The 21027-nt window shown below is 43.1% G+C and overlaps 2 protein-coding genes across 2 annotated transcripts; both read right to left on the bottom strand.

Annotated features, from left to right (window-relative positions):
* Nucleotides 1-784: 784 nt before the first annotated feature.
* Nucleotides 785-19502, bottom strand: NEURL3 (neuralized E3 ubiquitin protein ligase 3). Its single transcript, XM_020988590.2, has 4 exons — nt 19342-19502; nt 6845-7339; nt 5583-5645; nt 785-1467 (listed from the first exon to the last, which is right to left on the bottom strand). Exons 1-4 carry the CDS (start codon nt 19367-19369, stop codon nt 1241-1243), a joined length of 813 nt encoding a protein of 270 aa, XP_020844249.1. The 5' UTR covers nt 19370-19502; the 3' UTR covers nt 785-1240.
* Nucleotides 1475-5576, bottom strand: LOC144455816 (smad nuclear-interacting protein 1-like). The gene is given in 3 exon segments (XM_078149660.1): nt 1475-2871; nt 2943-3553; nt 3556-5576. Coding segments are annotated over 3 exon segments (1074 nt in total). The 5' UTR covers nt 3887-5576; the 3' UTR covers nt 1475-2739.
* Nucleotides 19503-21027: the final 1525 nt, after the last annotated feature.

Raw genomic sequence — 21027 nt, 5'->3', positions numbered from 1 at the left:
CTGCTTTGATGGGTAAGTCACCTAACGTGTCTGAGCCTCACTTTCCTCACCTGTGTGGTAATTGATGTCTTCCAGCTCTGACATTCTCATTTTTTGGATTCCCTAACTTTCCTCCAAGGGCCCATAAAATTAGACAAGTTGGTCAGTTGGGCTCCTATTTCCTGTATATAATGGTGCCAAGCAACCAACTGAATGTCCTTCAGTGGGCATGAATGTTCAAGTTTATAAAATAAGGTTGACTTAGGAGAGCCTAGGTTTCCTACCTCCCAGGGCAATTGTTGATCGCATCTGATACTTTGGGATCATAGCTACTCAAGGATGACAGACTCTTAAGAGTACCCCTCAAGTACCCCAATCTCCCCTTCAAGTGTCTGGAGGGGCTGCACTTAGTGTATCCTTTGACTAGGAAGGAGACCCTCCTCAAATAACCTCCTAGTAAGGAGCCCCACTTCTCTTCACAATTAAGAACTGTGAGAGTGGAATGGGCTACTTTGGGGTTGTATTAAGCTCCCTAGCACTGGAGGTCTCTAAGGGGGGACTATGACAACTTATTGGGATGCAATTCCCCAATACATAAAGGTAAGGGTTGAACTAAAAACCTCTAAGGTCCTTTTCATCTTAGAGATTCTTTAATCCCCAGCCCCCATCCCAGCTTCTTACCTACCTACTCTTTGTATGTGTGTGTGGGGTGGGGTGTGGTAGGGTAGTGGATAGAGTAGAGGGTTGATGCTTCTATCTGTCCATGTCCTACTTCTTTGGCCCTCAACCAATGAATACTCACATCTTTCATACCACTCATATGTTTAATGAAATAAAAAAATAACAGTAACAAAAGTTTCTAAGTATATAGCACTTCATGGTTACAAAACACTTTATATACATTATTTTATGCATTCCTTAGAACAAACTTGTGAGGTAGGTAGCATCCCCATTTTACAGATGAGGAAACTGAGGCTCAGAGACATCATGCGATTTGCGCAGGGTCACAGAGTTAGTGACAGAGCCAAGATTTCAGTTCAAGCCTTCTGACTCCTGGTCTCTGCTATCTAAGACACAAAAGAGAGGCCAGGGTGGGTAAGTATAAAAGAGGGCACCCACAGAGTCTCCTTATTCAGCATGAAATGGTAAGGCCAGCCGCAGGGAACAGGTGTCCTGAGAGATGGGAATGGGGCCAAATTTCAGAGGTGAGCTGATTCTGGTGCTCCTGCTCACCACCACCTGGACCCCACTTTGTAGCAGATTACCAGGAGAAATTCCAAGTGTCTATTGGAGTGGATTTATTCTGTAGGCAGAATAGCTCGATCTTACAGCGGCATATAGGGCACTTGGCAGTGTCTCTGAAGATCCTATTGGCACAGCAATAGCAGAGGACGGTGTGGTGACAAGGAAGAAGCCAGGTATTCTTGACGTGGTACAAACAGACGGAACACTCTTCTCCATCTGTAGCTGGGAGGCAGAAACTGAACTCTGGAAAGACAAGGAAGCTTAGGTGAAGGAAAGCATCAAGGGTAAAATGAGTCTCCTCTCTTAGAGATCTACCTGGCCTAGGAGAAGCCTCTGAGATTCTACTGTCCATCTCTCTTTCATTCTACCTAGATACCAAGTCATCTCTACCTTCTACTCCTCTCCAGGTTACTAGGCTACTGTACTCATGCTACAGAGCCCCAGGAGATTGGAAAACAAAAGGGAAGCTAGAGAAAAAGGTGAAGTTATTTCTTTGTGCCAGTCCATCAATAAGCATTTATTAAGTGCTTACCATGTGCCAGGCATACATACATACATATATACATACTCACACAGACAGCTGATGGAAAGTTATCTCAGACAGAAGCCACTAATATTCAAAGGGCCTAGGAAGGGCCTCTTGCAGGTGAGATTTAAGCTGAAACTTGAAGGAAGTCAGGGAAAGCAGGAGGTAGAGGCAAAGAGGGAGAGCATTTCAAGCTTAGGCTACAGCCAGTGAAAAGGCAGCGAGTAGACAAATTGATTACCAATGGCAATCTACCTAGCATCCCTTGCTCTTTCCACAGGACCATCCCATCTTCTCTCCATCATACAAATTTCTGATGTCCTTCAGTCCTGTTTTTTAAAGTTCTTCCTTGGTAGTATGTTGTTGCCTACTTTTCCGCATAAAGCTCTCCATTGCTCTCTGGCAGCTCTTAAAGTACTGCTACCGGTGTTTTGGGCTCTCACTGCCATATAGCAGCATTTGTAAACTGATAGCATTGAAAAGATTGGAACTAGGAAAAGCCTTGAAATTTCCTGAAGGTGTCTTCTTTTCAGCCTTGGGCCCGGTTCATCACTCCAGCAATCAATACTTAATGTTATATGAATAAGCTAGCCCTACAAGGTATCCACCCAAATACATGTTGATCCTGGTAGAAGATTGTCTTCTTTCTCTTTCCTATGTGGATAAATAGCTCAGACTCCTTTGTGTGATTACAGACCTCCTCTAGAAGGTGCTACAATGTCTTGGGACTTATTAGAATCAATACAATCAGTGACATGTGGAGGCCTTCACCTTCCAGAAGGAATCTCTCTGACTTGAACTCAGTTCTGAACCTACCCTAAACCAGGTATTGCAGGTCAAAGCTTCTCCTACTCCATAGCTTAATCCCACCTCTTAACAAAAATTTCTTAAATTTCCACATAAACTGAAAGTACGTGGACGTGCTGCCCTGCTCGTTAGATCTTAAGTCCAAGCCTTCCACAATTCTCTTAGCAGTTACCAGAACTTCTTCAGAATTTGCTATCAGAGATTTCCTCCCCTTCCTCATCTTTCCTACCCACCTCTGAGGTGTCTGAGGACTCATGAAGCAGTATGTATTCCCTGCTACTGAACCCAAACTTGAGCACATCCTTCTCCTTTACCTCATAGTAACGCTGTGGCGCAATGATTCCCTGCTACTGAACCCAAACTTGAGCACATCCTTCTCCTTTACCTCATAGTAACGCTGTGGCGCAATGCGATGATTGTTTAAGAATGTCCCATTACCTGAGCCAAGGTCAATGATATACGGCCTTACCCTTCGGGCAACTGTTTCATCAGCACGGGTGTATTCTACAAGCCGATACTGAAATACTTCGTGCTGCTTGGAACAGGAGGGGTGGTCAGTAGGAATATCTGCAATTCGTCTGTGTCGACCCAGGAGGTAAGCGCTTTGTCTACAGATATACATGACCGGAAGAGCCTCATAATTCTTAAAGGGGTAAAGGCGCCAGCGTTTCTTTGGGATCCTGGCTTCTGGAGGCTCACTGTACTTTATCACCACACCTCGGGACGTGTTGGTATCCTCAAGGAGTGCCCCTGAAAGTTGCAAGCTGGGTTTCTCTTTACTTGGTGGCTCTTTTCCTCTACTGTGGCCACCAGCAGACTGCCAAACACTCTCCCGATTCCCATCACTGCTGCCACCCACATCTTTCTTCTGGCGACGCTCCTCTCGCAGAGGGGTATAAAACTCCCTTTCTGCTTCTTGTTCCTGTAGGCTGTGGGCATCTCGGTCCCGCCCACAGTGGCTATAGTGTCTGTCGCGGTCACTCTCGCGTTTCTCTCCTGCCTGTGTTGCTTTTTTTCTCTTCCACTCCGGGGATAGTTTTCACGTTCCGGCTTCACCCTGACTGCTGGATGGTGATGGCCCCGGCTTCTCTTACTCGGGGGAGATCTGCTGCTTCTTTCAAAGGATTTGTTTTTCCTTTTGGTTGATGATCTGAGGCAGCTGGCCGCACGGTTCCCTGAGGCTCTTGTGCTGCTTGGGGCCGGCCTGGGGCTTCTCGGGGAGCCCTGCAGGGCCCAGGTCCCGTGAGAGCAGGACGCCGGGGTCGGACTGCGCCGCTCCTCGCACCTCTGTCGCCGCTGCCTCCGCTCCTGCTCTGCCTTCGCCTCCATCCTCGTGGCCAGGGCCCTTCGACCGCTCAGCAAGCTCCACTTCCACTTTCCGGCTGCCTCTATTCTTCTTCCCCAATCCCACCCTTCTTAGCGGGACAAGCTCTTTCCAAAGAAAAGGACACGCCCCCCTCAGCTGATGCTTAAGTAGGCCCGCCCACAAGAGGCAGGTACTAGAAGTAAGAGAAAGCAGTTTCACAGTAATCTAGAGAAAGTATCCAGGGAGGCCGAGAAGCGTGAGGATTAAGAAAAAGCCATCAGATTTGACATCTAAGAGACCACTGGTGACTTTGGAGAGAGAAGTTTCAGCTGAATGATGAGACTGGAAATCAGATTGTAGAGAGTTTAGAATAGGGCGAGAAGAGAAGAAATAGTGACTCCAATCATAGACGGCTTCTTCAAGAAGGCTAGCCAAGAAAAGAAGAGATGTAAGGTAATAGCTAGATGGGACGGTTGGATCAAATGAGATTTTTGTTTTTTAAGGATGATGAGGCATAGAAATGTTTGCAGGCAGCAGAGGAGGTGCCAGTGGATAGGATGAGATTGAAGAACAGAGACAGAGTTGGGATACTAAAAGGGACAAACTGCTACAGCTGACAGAAACGGATGGCATCAAGGATGAAAGTAAGTTTTGCCTTGGCGGGAAGAAGGGCTTCCTCTTTATGAGAAACAAAGGTAAAGGAGGAGAGAGTGGGTGAAGATACCTCAGTAATGTGAGATGATGAAGAAAGGGAGGAAGAGGGAGCTCTCTTGCTACCCTTTTGCCAAGCACAGAACTTCACAAAACGGGAAGTCTTAATAAAGGCAATGAGGGTATAACGGACAGATCACAAGAAAGAACATAAGACCTGTTTTTTGAGTCTGAGCTCTGACTGTATCTAGGCGACTGTAGGCAAGTCATTTAACCTTACTCAGCCTCAGTTTTCTCTAAAAGAGGGATAAAAATATCTACACCATCCGGGCCCTGAAAGGCCATCTTATCCAAACCTACTGACATACAGAGGAGGAAACTAAGGACCAGAAGTGAAGTGACTTAGCCAAGATCATGGAGGTAACAAATGGTGATGCTGGGATTTGTTTTTTTGTTTGAGGCTAGGCAATGGGGTTAAGTGACTTGCCTAGAGACATACAGCTAGTAAGTGGTATGTGTCTGAGGTCAGATTTGAACTCAGGTCTTCCTGACTCCAGGGCCGATGCTCTATCCAATGGGCCACCTAGCTGCCCCTGATGCTGGGATTTGAAACAAGGTTCACTGACTCTCAAATCCAGTGTTCTTTCCACTGGTCCCCACTGCCTGCTTTGTAAGCTATAAAGTGCAAAATAAATAGTGACCACTGCTATCATTACTTGATATTGTTGGTTGGAGTGCTTTTACAAAAACCTGGGGTGGGGAGGGGGACGAGGAGAGGAAATCCACCCTCATGAACACACGCTGAACTTTGTAGTAAGGGTATTTTTATAAGGACAAGGGGCAATTAACCTTCTCAAAATCACACCAGAAACAGTCCAGGGAAAGACCTCAGGAGTTCCAACTCCCAAGCCTTCAGCCCACCATTCCTTACTCCTGACAGTAAATACTTCCCTTCTCTTTCCCTCTCCCCCCTCCCATTGTTGTTTATGGTCCGTCACCATCCACTCCACCCAGGTGATGGGAGTGAGAACTCAAATTACTTCCCCTTAATTGTGGAGAGGCATTTACCATAAGGTTCATCCCTGAACACCTGTGTCAGAAGTCTGGTTCTGAAAGGCTCACTCACAGGAACTATGAAAAAGGAAACAAGGTTAGGAATTAAAAGATGAGGACAAATAAAACAATCAACCAGTTTTGCAATCTCCCTCCACCTTCTGTGGTATGGGGAGCATCCTGTCCTTTCACTTTCCTTTTAAGGGATCAGGTATTTGGCCCATGGACTCCAGCAACAGAAGCCTCAGTATATAGGATCATCTAGATTTCAACTTGTCCTACCCTTTTCTTAACCCCTACTTTGTCTTCTTAAATTTATTTTTAGTAATATTTTATTTCCCCTCCATTACATGTAAAAACTTTTTTTTAACCTTTTTTTTTTCAGTTTGGGGTTCCACATTCTACTCCACCTTCTTTCCACTCCCCCTTCCCTGAGATATGCCCCGGCCTTCAGTTTTAAGAACTCTTCCTCTCAGGTAGAAAGGCCCCACCCAATAGGTCGTTGAACTGCCTACAGCTCTGGTATTAACCCAGAAGGGATTTTATTGGGGTTCTTTCTTCTCTGGCTTTCCACCCACTCCAATCCCTCAGCCTAGCCTTCTTCCAAGCTAGCTGGGAACTGTGAAAGGAGAGAGCTGTCACAATGATAGCTATCATTTACGTGGAGCTTTAAGATTTGCACAGCACTTTAAAGATGTTGTCTCATTCGGTCCTCCTAACCACCCTGGGAGGTATGATCTATTGTTATCCTTTGGTCTGGAATGCTCTCCTCCCAACTAAAACCCCAACTCCCATGATAAGTTTTTCCAACCCCTCTTAACTCCAGTGCCTTCCTTTGTTAATTATTCCCTATTTATTTTGTGCAGCTTGCTTGGTATAAATTTGCCTGCATATTGTCTTCACCATTAGATTGTAATCCACTTGAGGACTGAGACTGTCTTTTGCCTCATTTTGTATTCCCAGGGCTTAACCCTGTGCCTGGCACTTAGTAGGTGCTTAATAAATGTTTATCGACTTGAATTGAAGTTGAGTCCCTATTTTACAGTTGAGGAAACATAGAGGTTAAGTGAGGTGCCCAGAGGTTGGTTAATGTCTGAGGCAGGATTTAAACTCTGGTATTTTTAAGTCTAGCAGACTATCTTCTGTGCCACCTATCTGTCACTGTCCTGGGTTAGCGAGCATCCCTGAGAAATGGGGACTTGCACCCAATCCTACAGACACTCTCTCCCTTCCCTCTCCACTCCTCCTCCCCACTATTCAAGAATGAATCAACTCACCGAGCAACTCAATAGCTTTTGTAGTTCCATAGACATCCATTACAGCCCAAAGAGGACAGCTCACAGTCACTCCGTCAAATAACAGAAACTTTTTGACCTTGTTGGTCCTCAAGAAGACTTTTCCTGAGTTGTTCACCCAGAAGTGGATGATATCTCCCACCTTGATGAACTGATCAGGCAGGACAGCTGCCCAAGTGGGAGTCTGGCCTGTTAGGTCAGGACAGATGAAAGGAGGCAGGCTGCAAGGGTTGATATTTGAGGGGTTCAGGCAGCTGAACCCTACACGGAGCCCACCATTCCATCTATCCTCCATCTTCAGGATCCTGAGGGTTACTATTTCGTAAGGCTGGACTGGACGGTTGGTAAAGACAATGCCATCGTGAAAGGTAGAGATCCTCTCTGCCCTGGAATAGCAGTCATTCAGCAGGATCTGGTTGCCTTTGGCCTTGGAATGGAAATAGAGGGGCTGGTAGGACCTCTTCTGTGGAAGGTATTCTGAAAAAAATTCACATGACTGTTGTCAAGACAAAAAAAAAAGCCTTTACTTCCATAGAAAGTCAATTTTACCAATCTTTCCTCACATGGTTTCAAAGGGCCCAGGACAGTTTTCATCATCTTCAAGCTCTTAAAATCAAGTTTATACATTCCATAAGGATGAATGCCAGACATCTGCTTTTACCAAGGATTATCTGCAAGCTCTGATGTCTTATACATCATTGTATGACCTCATACTCACCCGGGCCTTGTGCTAGGCATGCTGCTGAATAAATTTCTGCTAAATGAATGGATGAATGTTTTTTGGGGAGTGGGAAAAGGGGGAGAGGGGATGAGATATACGTAGGAGAAGCAGAACTAGCTCCCATAAAGACAGCATGTAGTTGAAAGACCACAGGGCTGAGAATTGGGAAACCTGGGTTCTTATCTTTGCTGAGCTACCAACTAATTAGCTGTGTGACCTTGACTCAGTTCCACCTCACTGGGCTCATCGGCTCAATGAGGTATTTAGACTAGATGACCTCTAAAGCAGAGATGTGACTAGTAATTTTCGTACCAGAGAAATCACTGTTAGGGTAAGTAATAAAAACTGGAGCCAACAGCACAAAACGTGCCTTTTAATTATCTTTGTAATTCATGAAGTGAAAATAATGCAAGAAATTAAGACACATTCAATTAAGCAGGCTGAAGAATTAGTTACTCTTAGGACTTAGGGGATGGAATCTTAGAGTTAGAAGGGACCTTAGAGATGTCAACCTCTAAGAGTTTGGTCTAAGAAAGACAAATGAATTAGGTTGTGTCCATCTGCTGGTTTATTTCTCTTCAAGCAGGCAGGCATGCATGCAAGGCGGCAGTATTGGAACTGAGCCCACTTGGGGGTGGGGTGCACAGTTTATATGTCCTTCAAAGAGTAGGGGTTCCCAAGGGATGTCAATCATCTCTGATTGGTTAACACACTGGGAGGTTGTTAGAGGTTCTTTTACTTTCAACTTTCAATTTAGAGGTTCTTTTACTTTCTGATTAGATCTTGGCCTTGGTAAATCTTTAAGAAAGATTTCCTACACTAGTTGGTTTCTGGATAAGGAAGTAGAAGGGGAGGAAAAACCTTTGTTAGTACTAAATCACATTACCAGTAATTGTCCTTTTGAAAAAGAAACCAAACTTTGGAAGAAGGGGGCTGGGGAAAACTCTAAGTCTCCAAGATAATGATTACTGGAAAAAAAAATCATTTTCCACAGAGGTCATCTAGTCTGCAAAAAATGATTTTTCCTAGTAATCATTATCTTAGAGATTCAGAGCTTCACCCCATCCCCCTTCTTCCAAAGTTCAGTTTTTTTCTTGAGAAGGACACTAAGTTTGGGCTAATGGGTGTATTCCTGTTCATTGTGTTGCTCAGACAGGTCTGGGAAAATGTTGATTCTTCCTACTGTCAAGACAGGTGATAAGGAAATTGATGTTTCTTTGACCAAGATTTAGGTGACCTAAGTCACATACCCCAAGACCCTCATTCTAATATAGCCCACCTCCCAGTGTGTTAACCAGAATTGGTTGGCACCCCTTGGGAACACCTACTCTTCAAAGGATATATAAGCTATGTACCGTAACCCCCAAACTGGGGCTCTCAGTTCCAAACTGTTAGCTCCCATCAAATGCATAATCACCTGCTTTGAGAGAATAAAATATGAACTTGGACAACCTGATTCATTTGTCTTTCTTAGACCAATTCTCAGAGGTTGACAAGTCCAAGATTTGGGGACAGGTCTCTGAAGGTTACTTCCTTTTTGCTTATAAGGAAATGACAGGAGTGAGAGTAAGTAGGAGCTGAAGGGGAGCTTATTTCTCCAGGAAAGGAGGGAGGAAGGGGAAGGTATGGGAAAGGATCATGAATCCTTGGGATCCATGCTCTTGGAATAAGGAGAAAGAAAGAAAAGTGAACAGGCTGCTATCTCCATAGCTGCCTAGAACTCAAGATTCTACAAAACTGAATTATCAAAATTCATGTCAAAGAAACCTCTCAGCTTTAGAACTTGCCCTCTGAGAAAGTCTTGATTGGTTAAATAATTAAATAAATAAATAAATAAATAAAAGGTTACCTGGTCTACTGACTCTTGAGGGGCTCAATAATGCTTCACACTCCCCCAGCCATCTTCTTGCTTACCCACCTTGTTATGTTTCTTTCCCCTTCCACCAGCCTCTAGCTCTGAAACCATAATCAAATCAATACTGCCATTGCTACTGGATAGTGTCAATCAACTCGTCTTTCCTGTAATTCACCCAATCAAAACACTCCTTTCTGGATATCATTCCCTATATGTGTTGCTACCCTTTTTAGAAGGTGAGCTCCCACAAAGCAGGGCTTTTCTTGATTTTATTTTTATTCCCCTACACTAAGCGCAATGCTTGGCACATAGAGGCTCTTAATCTATGTTTTGTTTTTATTCATTCATTTATTTATATTTCCTCTTCTCCATTCCTTGGAATTTCCTGTTCCCCTCATTTCCTTCTCCTGGACATGTATGAAATTTTTGTGCTCTCTAATACAGCATTGCTCTAATATCGCCACCAGCTCCAGCATTCTATGTTTCTATAATTCTCTTTGCAAAATGAATATTGAAGCCCAGACAGTTCCAAATCATCCTGCTCCTCACTTTTTAATACCTTCCCTCAATATTTAAAAATGCTCTTGAGTGCACATCAATAATGACACCTTCCAAGACAGCAGGGGAAGAAAGTCCTTATATAGATCTTACAGGACCTGTACCAAATCTTTTCCAGTCAACTGCTTGTACTGAGCCTTTGTCAACTCCAGGGCTCCAAACAGGGGAAGTGAGGGTGATGGTGAGTGTGGTCAGTGGTGGAAGTGGGGCCTGGATGGATAAGGGTACCATATCCAGGAATATAGTCAGCCTGGCAGAATCTAAGGCATGGTTATTCTTCGGGCTGCAGTAGAGGCTATAAAGGATTATGGGGTCCTGAGTCAAGGAGAATTCCCAAAGGGAGTCATGTGAGAAACGGAAAAGTCCTATCTTGTGATCCCCCTTCTAAGTAGTGCCTCAAAGAAAGTCCCTTTGGCTTTTATTTTACGTAGTGCTTTATTTAAGGCCTACATCTATTAAAGTACAGAGCCAAGATCCCCTCCCCTTCCCTAACTCTACCACTAGATAGGAAACCTATTTCCTAGGCAGTTATCTGTCAAGACCATCTGCAGTTAGGGTGTTATGAGAACAGAAGCTGGATGCCTGCAAAGGAAAGGGACTGAGTGGAAAGAGGGAATTTATTTACCACTTGCCATCGAAACTGAAAGGCTCTGCCTTTATTATGGAATCAAGTGAGTAAACTTGGCCAAGACTCAGCTTCCCATGTGATTGCCCATACGCACGACTATAATTCTTCCCTTCTTTCAGTCTTCTGGGTGCCAGGAAAACTGATGTCTACAGGACTGTCTCTGGACTTGCCTATACCCTGGGATTGTAAACTATTCCCACCCCTTCTCCTAGCCCCCTTTTCACTCCCCCCAGATCTTGGCTCCTGCTGTCAGAAGTAATATGGTGCATTGAAAACATATTGGTGGGATGGTAAGGCAGAACACGTGAGTTGTGGTCCCGGCTGGTTTTTACTTACTAGTACTTGTTAGCTGTTTTTTTCTGGAAATAAATCACAATTTCTCTGGGTCATAATTTCCTCAACCATAAAAGGGGGATAACCACATACCTGCCTTATATATCTCATACAGATGTTGTAACCTAACGTGCATGGAAGTGTTTTGAAAGTCCCCTGAATTTGAAAACTATCGTTTCATATCATTATTTATACTATAGCTCACACTTCTATAGTGCTATCAGGCTTACAAAAGTATCTTCTTCAAGACAACCTTATGAGGTAGATAGTACAAATATAATCCCCCCTCCTCGACTTTACAGATGAGGAACCTGAAGCTCTGAAAAATTAAGGGACTTGCCCATGGGATCACAATAAGTATTTGGGGCAGTCAAGCCTTGAACTCTGATCTCTGATTCCAAATGTAGCACATGAACCACCAGACTACACTGTTTCTTAAAGTGTTATTATGAAGCAACTGAGGATTTAGAGATGAAAGAGCCCAATCCCTTCATTTACACACGAGGGAACTGAACGAAGATTGAAGAAGGGAAATGATTTGTGGAAGGTCACACAGAATTTTAATCCAGGTCCTCTGACCTGAAAGGTAAGTCAACTCAACAAATATTTATTAAGCACCCTTTATGTGCAGAGCACTGTGCTGGGCACTGGAAGAGAAACAAAGATCAGTAAGACATAGTCTTCAAAGAGTACCTAGTATGTTAGCAGGAGAGAAGAGGAACACAAATAACTCCTGTCTGTTAGAAAGGATTTCCAGTGGGAATACACAAGGCTGTCACTATTAAGTTGACTAATTCTTCCTTCTTTTTTTTTTTGGTTGGTTTTTTTTTTTTGAGACAATTGGGGTAAAGTGACTTGCTCGGGGTCACATAGCTGGTGTTTCAGGTCAGATTTGAACTCAGGTCCTCCTGACTCCAGGGCTGGTGCTCTATCCATTGAGCCACCTAGCTCCCCCGCCCCATTTCTTCCTTCAATTTGAAGAAACTTAAGCTCAAGAACCTCAAATCATGGAGGCAAAGGGTGGCAATTAGATTTCCACAGTGGGAATTTCTGGATATTTGTCCCAGCAAGGTTCAATTTCACTTTCAAAGATGAGAGAATGGAACAGATATGACAACCTTCCTGCCCTTGCCAAGCCCTGTGACTAAGCAATGCTGAGCTCTCTGTTCCATACTCCCTAGGGAAGGTGATCAGGGGATGGGGAATTCTGCCCTCTTCCCCAACCTGAGAATAAAAGCTTTAATTCCACAAAAGAATTCATTCCAGGATAATGACTCACTGAGGCTGAGTGAAACTTAGACCAATGTTCTCATCAGAGGATAGAAGAGAGTAGCTAAACTCACTGACCCCAGGTGGAGGCAAGAAAGTGTTCCATGGTGGGGAGGAGGCTGGGTGCTAGCTTCTGGGGCAGAAAGCTAGCCCTTAGAGGTCAGGTACAACTTCATTCTTAGAGATGTTTACCAACTCTCATTTGGTTAGAGATCCCAGCTACAATTCTGCTGCTGGGAGGACTAAGTAATTAAGACTGGAGGAAGAAGGCAAGGTAGAAAGTGGGCAGCCATTAGTCTTTTTTCCACCATGCCTCAGCATCATTCTTACCTTGGAACTTTACTCCTCCTTTAGCGTGCTCACACTGGAAGTACACTCTGCCCTCAGGTCACTTCCCTTGATTAGTAGGCTCCTCTCAGAAGCCCCATTTTAAGGAAAGTGCCTAGGACAGCCATACCGTCATTCTCCCCTGTGCTCTCCAGACTTGCTCTATAAATCCTGGCATGAGTACCTTCTCTTCACACCCCTTCCCACACCACTCTTTTTCAGATCTCTTTGATGTGTGGTCTTCCTATATTGGAATGTAAGTTCCTTGAGGGGAAGTTCCTTTTCTTCCCCTATTTGCTTGTAACAGGGCAGCTGGATGGCCAATGGATAGCAAGCCAGGCAGAGAATCAGGAAGACCCATCTTTGTGAGTTCAAATCTGAGCTCAGACACTTACTAGCTGTGTGACCCTGGGCAAATCACTTTACCCTGTTTGCCTCAGTTTTCTCATCTATAAATTGGACTGGAGAAGGAAATGGCAATTACTCCAGTATCTTTGCCAAGAAAACCTCAAATGGGGTCATGAAGAGTCAGAGACGACTGAACAACAATCTCTCTCCTGAACTTTAGTCCTGTATCACCAACTGCCTGCTAGAAATCTCCACTAGGATGCCCCCAAAGAATCTTAAATTCAACATGTGCAAAAAAGAACTTACAAAACTGCCCTTCCACTAGTGGTATGCTGGTAAATGTTTAACAACCATCTTTCCAAGAAAAAAATGTACTCATGGCACACTTTTGTTTGTTTGTTTTTTGTTTGTTTTTGCTAGGCAATGGGGTTAAGTGACTTGCCCAGGGTCACACAGCTAGTAAGTGTTATGTGTCTGAGGCCGGATTTGAACTCAGGTCCTCCTGAATCCAGGGCTGGTGCTGTATCCACTGCGCCTCCTAGCTGCCCCACGTGGCTCACTTTTCAAGTTTAATCTATATAATTAACATTTTCTCCATCATTTTCTTAAGCCTACACAATCAACAAAACAATATCAAATCATGATGTGTAGCTTTGCTGATTTCTGAGTTAGAAATGCTCATGTCGAAAACTTAACAATTGGTTCTTGTGAACGGGTTTGACCTGGCTCCAGCACATCCCTACAACTCCACCAAATTTTCCTGTCTCTGTTGAGAGTACCACCATGCTCCCAGCCTCCAGGTTCATAACTTTAGTTTTATCTTAGATATTCTCTCTCTCTCTCTCTCTTTCTCTCTTCATATATATAGATATATATATGTATCTATGTCTATCTATCTATCTATCTATCTATCTATCTATCTATCTATCTATCTATCTATCTATCTATCTATTTGTCTGTCTGCCTGTTATGGTTTATCCTTTGTTTTGGAAGAGGACCAGTGGACTTGTGCATGAATTGGATTTAAGCTAGGCAGAGTTGCACAAAGTCATCTGCCTTCTCACTTCCAGTCATCAAAGTCCAGTAGCAGGACAGAAGTATGACTTCGTTAGGTATAAGCACAAGAGTTTACAGTTACTCCCTAAGCTCCTCCCAAAGTAGGCTGGGAGATTTTCCACAAGAAATTTCTGTTGAGGAGTCAAATGAGTGATCCCATGTCTGTCTCTCAAAGGAGAAATGGGAAAGACTGAATCCACAAATCTCACTACTTCCCTGCCTCAGGATTTACAGGATGCTCTACGATCCCAGCCAAAATCTGCACTCTGAGTGACAGTGGAATTTGATCTCTCCAGGTAGTGTTGAGAAAGCCCTTCTTCTGTGGCTCTGATGAGAGGAGCCAGTTGGAATTAAAGTTCCAAAGGCATCACGGTAGTGTCCTTTATCCTTTCTTTTTATCCTTTCCTTGAGTTTCTAAGAAATATACACATAATTCCCATCTATAATTCCCAATTTTGCCACTCAGCCTCCTAGCTAGCTCCTATTTTTGTTGTTGTTCATTTCAATTCCCTGTTACCTCCATTTGAGGTTTTATTGAAAAAGTGACTGGAATGGTTTGCCAGTTTCTTCTCCAGCTCATTTTACAGATAAGGAAACTGAGGCAAACAGGATTAAGTGACTTGCTCAGGTTCACACAGCTAGTGAGTATCTGAAGCCAGATTTGAACTCAGGATGATGAGTCTTCCTGACTTCAGGGCTGGCACTCTATCCACTGTACCACCTAGCTGCCCAGCCCCTATCTGTTCATCCTTAAAAGTCCTGTTCATGCCCTCTGTCTTCCATGGAGCCTGCCAACTAGTCTAGCCCATGTTGATTTCTTCTTACTGTGAACTCCTGCTGCATTTAGAGTCTATATCTCATAGCTTCATTTTAAAGATTTTTTGTTAGTTTATTTATTTTGTTAGTTTATTTAATATTCACTTACATAGATTTTGAGTTCTAAATTTTCTTCCTTCCCTCCACTCTCCCCAAGATGGCATGCAATCTGATATAGGCTCTACATATTCATTCATCTTAAAGGTATTTTCACACTAGTCATGTTGTAAAGAAGAATTAGAACCAATGGGAGGAACCACAAGAAAGAAGAAACAAAAGAAAACAAAAAAAGAGAGCAAATAATCTGCTTCAATCTGCATTCAGACTCCATAGTTCTTTTTCTGGATGTGGACATCATAGCTTCTTCTTCTTTTTTTTTTTTTTTGGTGAGGCATTTGGGGCTAGTGAGTGTTACGTGAATTTGAACTCAGCTCTTCCTGACTTCAGGGCCAGTGCTCTATCCACTGTGCCACCTAGTTGCCCCAATAGCTTCATTTTTTAAAAGTCACATTTGTTTTGTCCCCATGAGACTAAGCTCTTTAAGAGGAAAGACTATGGCTTATATCTCTTCAGTCTTTCCCCATGGGGCTTACCACAGGGCTAAACAGACATATGGTAGATTTTCAATAACTATTTGGGATTGAATAGGGAATGGCTAAACAAACTGTGGTATGTGAATGTGTAACTGTTGGCTCCAAGGCCATTCACATAAGACTCTTGTCATTGGTGGAAACTGATTACTGAATGCTGTGGGAAGGAGCTCTGCACCTTATGTGAGAGGCAGAATTGATGAGAGTTGGAGGGAAGAGAGATCCTGGTCTTCAGCTCCTCTACATGTTAGTTTCTTCCCAGAGTCCTTCTCACTCTTCAGGAACTTGAAGGGAATTGAAACTAACGTATTCTCTCTCGGACCTGAAAGCTAGATGACCAGTATTTCTCTTTGTTCCAACTTTCACCAATTCTGTCCTTACAGAGGGCCAGAGGATTGAGTAATTAATCTCTACCACTGAGGAGAATCTTATCCAAATAGCCCTTTGAGCCAGCAGTTTAAAATATAACACAATATTACTGTGCTGTAAGAAATGACAAATTTGATGAATAAAGAGTAGCTTGGATAGATCTACGTGAACTGAGTAGAATGAAGTAAGCAGAGCCAACAATATACATAATGACTACAACAATGTAAATGGAAAGAACAACCATAAAAAATAAAAAGTACCTTGCAAAATTATAAATAGCAAGCATGGCTACCCCTTTGCAAAGTTGGGAGGTCCACAAATGTTGCACATTGAACATATTTTTAGACTTTTAAAAAAATATATTCAATACTAATGTTTTTCTTCATTTTCTTTGTCTTTAAAAATATTAATTGTCATAAGGAATGGTTATTTGGGAAGGATAAGGAAGGGACAGAGGGGAAAATTATGGTGACTTAAAAAAAGGCATCAATAAATTTTTTTAAATAAATTTAAAAAAATACTCAGTTTCATTAACAATGAGGGCACTGCACTGGGTTCGTTTGGGAGCAGGAACCAGCTCAGGGGAAGAAGTTAATATGATAGAAAGAAAGAGGGTAGTTGGAGAAACTTGGGCTCTATACAATCTAACTCAAAAGCAGAAACATTCTTCCCACTTTCTCTAGTGGAGAGGTAATAGCTGTGGGCACTGGCTTCATGGTTCCCACTCTCCCAGACTGGCTGTTTGATTTATAGTCACCTAAAGTAACCAGAATAACAAATGAAACAGAAAGTAGCCTTTTTGATTGGAGAGGCTTTGGGACCAAGCATAGATGGTAGTCCCACAGCCCCAAGTTCAGAGGGGAGAACTGATCTATAGAGAATCACATAATTTATTTTTTTAATTACAAGGGACTCAGAGATTTAGGATCGTAGATTTAGAACTAGAAGAGATTTTAATGATCATTGGGCCAACACCTTCATTTTACAAAGGAAGAAACTGAGGGCCTTATAGGTAAGTAGTAGTAGAGCAATTCTCTTGCCACGAGAGCAATGTTTTTCTTACTATACCACACTGCCACGGAATCCCTTTTCCGAGTTTGGGGCCAGGAGAGTCACCTTGCCTTGTAAGCAATATGAGAGACAAGGGTAGAGTATAGAATTCTCCTCCTCCCTCCCACTTGCCCCCATTTCTGAGTTAACCTGGTATGAGAATGAATTTCCTTCTGCAGGACACAAGCCTACTTCTGATCAGTTTTCCTTGGAAGAATCCAGAAAGAGAGGTTAGAATATCATTAAAAACTTGCTCCCTACTGCATAGATCTGGATGTGTGGTATGCCAAATTATGTCTCTCTTGGCCTTGATACCCTTATTGTCCTGAACCTCCTTTTTTTTCTTCTCATCAACTTCCCTTCTTCACTATCCTTCCCACCAGCCCCTATGTATTTACTTAGGAAAATACATAAAGGATCTGTGATTTCTGGAATATAGTAAATTCCCAGGTAGGAAATGCCCTCCACCAGAGGTGTCATGACAGACAGAGCATTGGCCTTGGAATCAGGAAGACCTAAGTTGAATCCTGTCTTAAGACTTACTAGCTGCATGACCTTGGGTCAGTCACGTAATTTCTCTGGGCCTTAGTTTCCTCATCTATGAAATGAGAGGGTTGGACTACACGACCTCTAAAGTCTCTTCCAGCTCTAAATTTATGAACTTACGACCAAACGCAGATCCTATCCTATGTATGACTTAGTAGTTTATTTTTGTTGTTGTTTTTCAGTCATTTTCAGTTGTGTCCAATTCTTTGTGATCCTATTTGAAGCTTTCTTGGCAAAGATACTGGGGTGGTTTGCCATTTCCTTCTTCAGCTTACTTTACAGATGGAGAAACTGAGGCATATAGGGTTAAGTGACTTGCCCAGGGTCACACAGCTAGTAAGTATCTAAAGCCAGATTTGAAGTCAGGAAGATAAGCCTTCCTAATTCCAGACCCAGGGCTCTATCCACTGCACCACCTAGCTGCCCAAGTAGATCATGGGATCATAAAACTATAGATAAAAGGGAGCTCAAGGATTTTCTGGCCCAACCCCTTCATTTCACAGATGAGGTAACTGAGGCCCAGAGAGACTGTGACTGGTCCATGGTCACACAGCTAATAAGTGTCAGAAGCAGGATTTGAGCCAGGTTCCCACAACTTTAAATCCAGACCACTATTCACTATGCTACCAGTGTCATTGCCACCACTGTACCACTCCCCCCGCTCAACAACTTGTGAAAACCCCAAACCTCGAGATGCTAATATCACTTTAAACAAATATTAAACATTCAATGCACGATGGAGTGCCATTCCAATTGATGACACAAATGATACTGAATAGCCTGGCAAACAACAGAAGCTACCAGCCCACGCCAAACTTTCACCACTCCACTTTGACCCATGGAGGTCACCCAAGTGGTGAAATGAAATGTGATTAGCAGCTTTTTCTACTGGTCTGTGTCTACTGTTTGTTTTGTCTGCTGGAAACAAGATTGTTTTCAAGGCAACATAGCAACCTTCAGAAGGAAAGTCAAACATAGCTACTGTTGTTATTATTACTGGTTATTAACAGGCTTACTAGGCAGTGGCAATATCGAAGGAGGTATGGATGAATCCAATCATACTGTAATTCAGTACTTGAGCAGCCATTTCAAGAAAGCCATCATATGTATGGGACAAACAGACAAAGCTCCCAATCTGCTTAGGTAGATATAATTAGAGGGGAATGCCTATTTACCATTGAATATGATGGTGAAAAAGAATATCCTCCATCTCTTATCCAAGAAAATTAATAACATCCTTTCCCCATTTTTCAATCTGTTGTCTTCTACTGTGCTTGGTTAGAGCTAATTGACCTCTCTAATCACAACATCCTGTTGTTGTTGTTTTTTTTAAATAATTGGAAGTTCCCAGAACCAGCCCTGAAGTCAGGAGGACCTGAGTTCAAATCCAGCCTCAGTCCAAACACTTGACACTTACTAGCTGTGTGACCCTGGGCAAGTCACTTAACCCTGATTGCCTCACTAAAAAAAAAAAAATCGAAGTTCCCTTAGAGCTTATCTAGTGAAATCACCCATGCCTTGCAGTACTACCCTCAGAACCCCTCAGAGATGATAGTTATTCAGTTTCTGATTGAAAACTTATTGCCACTATAGGGCATCTCTAAGTGATATAATAGAAACAGTTCCACCCATTTATTCATTCAGCAATTCACAGTTTGTAAAGCTCTTATCTTTATTTTTCTAAACTTCATTTTATTAAAATTATCTCTTTTTTGGGCCTCACCTAAAAATGGTTATCCTCATTTGACAGATAAGTAAACTGAGGCTCAGAGCAGTGAATCACCAGAGGTTATGCAGTTAGTTGGTGGCAGAGCCATGATTCAAACCCAGATTCTCAAATTCACAATCCAATGCTCTTTGTAATGAATTGAAATCCCTCTTCTTTCATTCTGGTCCTGATATTCAAATTTGGAGCTACTTCGAATGTCTCATACCTCTAATCCTCAGCCTTCATCCCTCCCCAGCTGATTCAAAGTACAATAGGTGAGAAGGCTCCTTTAAATGGCTACTTACCAGACCCATGACTGAAAGCACAGCCCATCTTTTCTGCACCCCACCAGGGGTTACTTGAGGGACTCTGTATATGCCTTTGGGATCAGAGAAAGCTGGTATCTGTAGCTCAGCTGGACGAAGTTCCTTAGAGCTTAGCAGAGGCACCCTTTTTATGAGATGGGAGATCGTATTACAGGGTTGATGATTAATGAGATACTTTTGTCACAAGATACAATATCCAGGGGATTTCCTCCTTGCTAACAGCAGCTCCTGGCTTCTGGCCCATGTCACTTGGCTTGAAGGAGGGAGTCAGGGAGGAGTAACATACAGTTGCATTTAGTTCTTCTTTCCTTGGCTGAATATACTAGGCCCAAACCCAGTACCTGAAGGATCAGGTCCCCTCCCTCTGGCAGAAAGAGAGCAGCTGCTGGGTTGAGCAGAGAGCCCCAAGATAGGTGCCCTCTTTTGCCAAAGGCCTGCAAGACTGAGAAAGTAACTTCTGTGGCCAGGTGTGTTGGGAGCATTTGACCTTAGTTTTTCTCCCTAGGATCCTCCAAGATATGTTAGCCCTGGTGATGGGGTGTCTGTGGCATTACAAACCTGAGAGCTTTGGTGGTGGTGGTATTTTTCTGCTTACTGTCTCAGACTCTGCCCAGGATTCTGGGAACATCTTTCTCCTGAATAGAGAAGTCCAGAAGGCTCATACCAATTCTACCTTTGCAAGAGTTATGACCCCAAAATGAGAGGCAGCTTTACTCCAACAAAGAACTACAGAAAGACACACACACATACACACACACACACACACACACACACAACACACACACACACACCCTCTACCTTCTTCCAACTTGCTAGCATTCCGAGTCCAATTGATCTGCAGCTGAATATCTAGTAGTCTGCTGACCTCTCTGGCTACTGCTTCCCTCCTCCTGGTTGCTATTCTTCTCTCTGGTTTTCTGTCTTACAAGGGCTTCCTTTTTTTGCCTCATTGCTTGCTTGCTTTCTTTTTTTTGAGGTTGCCAACTTTTTGTCCAAAAGATACTTCCCATGGAAGGGTTGATACCTTGTCCTCAGGTACTAAAAGGAAAAGGTGGGTTTGGGTTTTGGTTTTTTAATGTCCATTTCTTGAATTCACCACAATATAGAGGTTTTTCCAAAGTTTGTTGGAATTAAAGGAGCTTAGTTTCATTTCCCTTATTTGTAAAATGAAGGGGTTGGACTCAATGACCCCTGGGGTCCCTTCCAGGCCTAAATTTATAATCCACTGGGTAGAACTAAAAGGGACCTTCAAAGTCATTTAGTCTAACTTTTAAGGTCCTTTGGGCCTATAAGAACAGTATGAAGAAGGCCCAAGTGAGCAAAAATAATTTGGAGGACAACAAAAAAGGCCTTTTAAAGCTATGCTGGCAGAGAGGGCAGCTAGGTGTAATAGCTTGAGAACTGGTCTTTGAACCAAAAAGATTTGTGTTCAAGTCCCATCTCTGACACATATTGGCTGTGTGACCCTAGGTAAGTTACTTAACCTCTCAGGGCAGCTCTTAAAGACTGTAAATTGCAGAGGAAAGTGCTGACCTGAATTCCCTCATCTCGGAGCTCTTATAAAGCCATAGGTATAGTTTCTATCCCTATAGCCGGGGTAAACGGGATAATAACAACTTAGGGAAGAAAGCTAAAAATCACTTACCCCCTTTTTTTGCATTTGTT

This window comes from Phascolarctos cinereus, unplaced genomic scaffold (assembly GCF_003287225.1).
Source record: "Phascolarctos cinereus isolate Bilbo 61053 unplaced genomic scaffold, phaCin_HiC Scaffold_2;HRSCAF=192, whole genome shotgun sequence".
In the NCBI taxonomy this organism is placed as follows: Eukaryota; Metazoa; Chordata; class Mammalia; order Diprotodontia; family Phascolarctidae; genus Phascolarctos; species Phascolarctos cinereus.
This window is presented reverse-complemented; position numbering and strand designations above follow the sequence as displayed.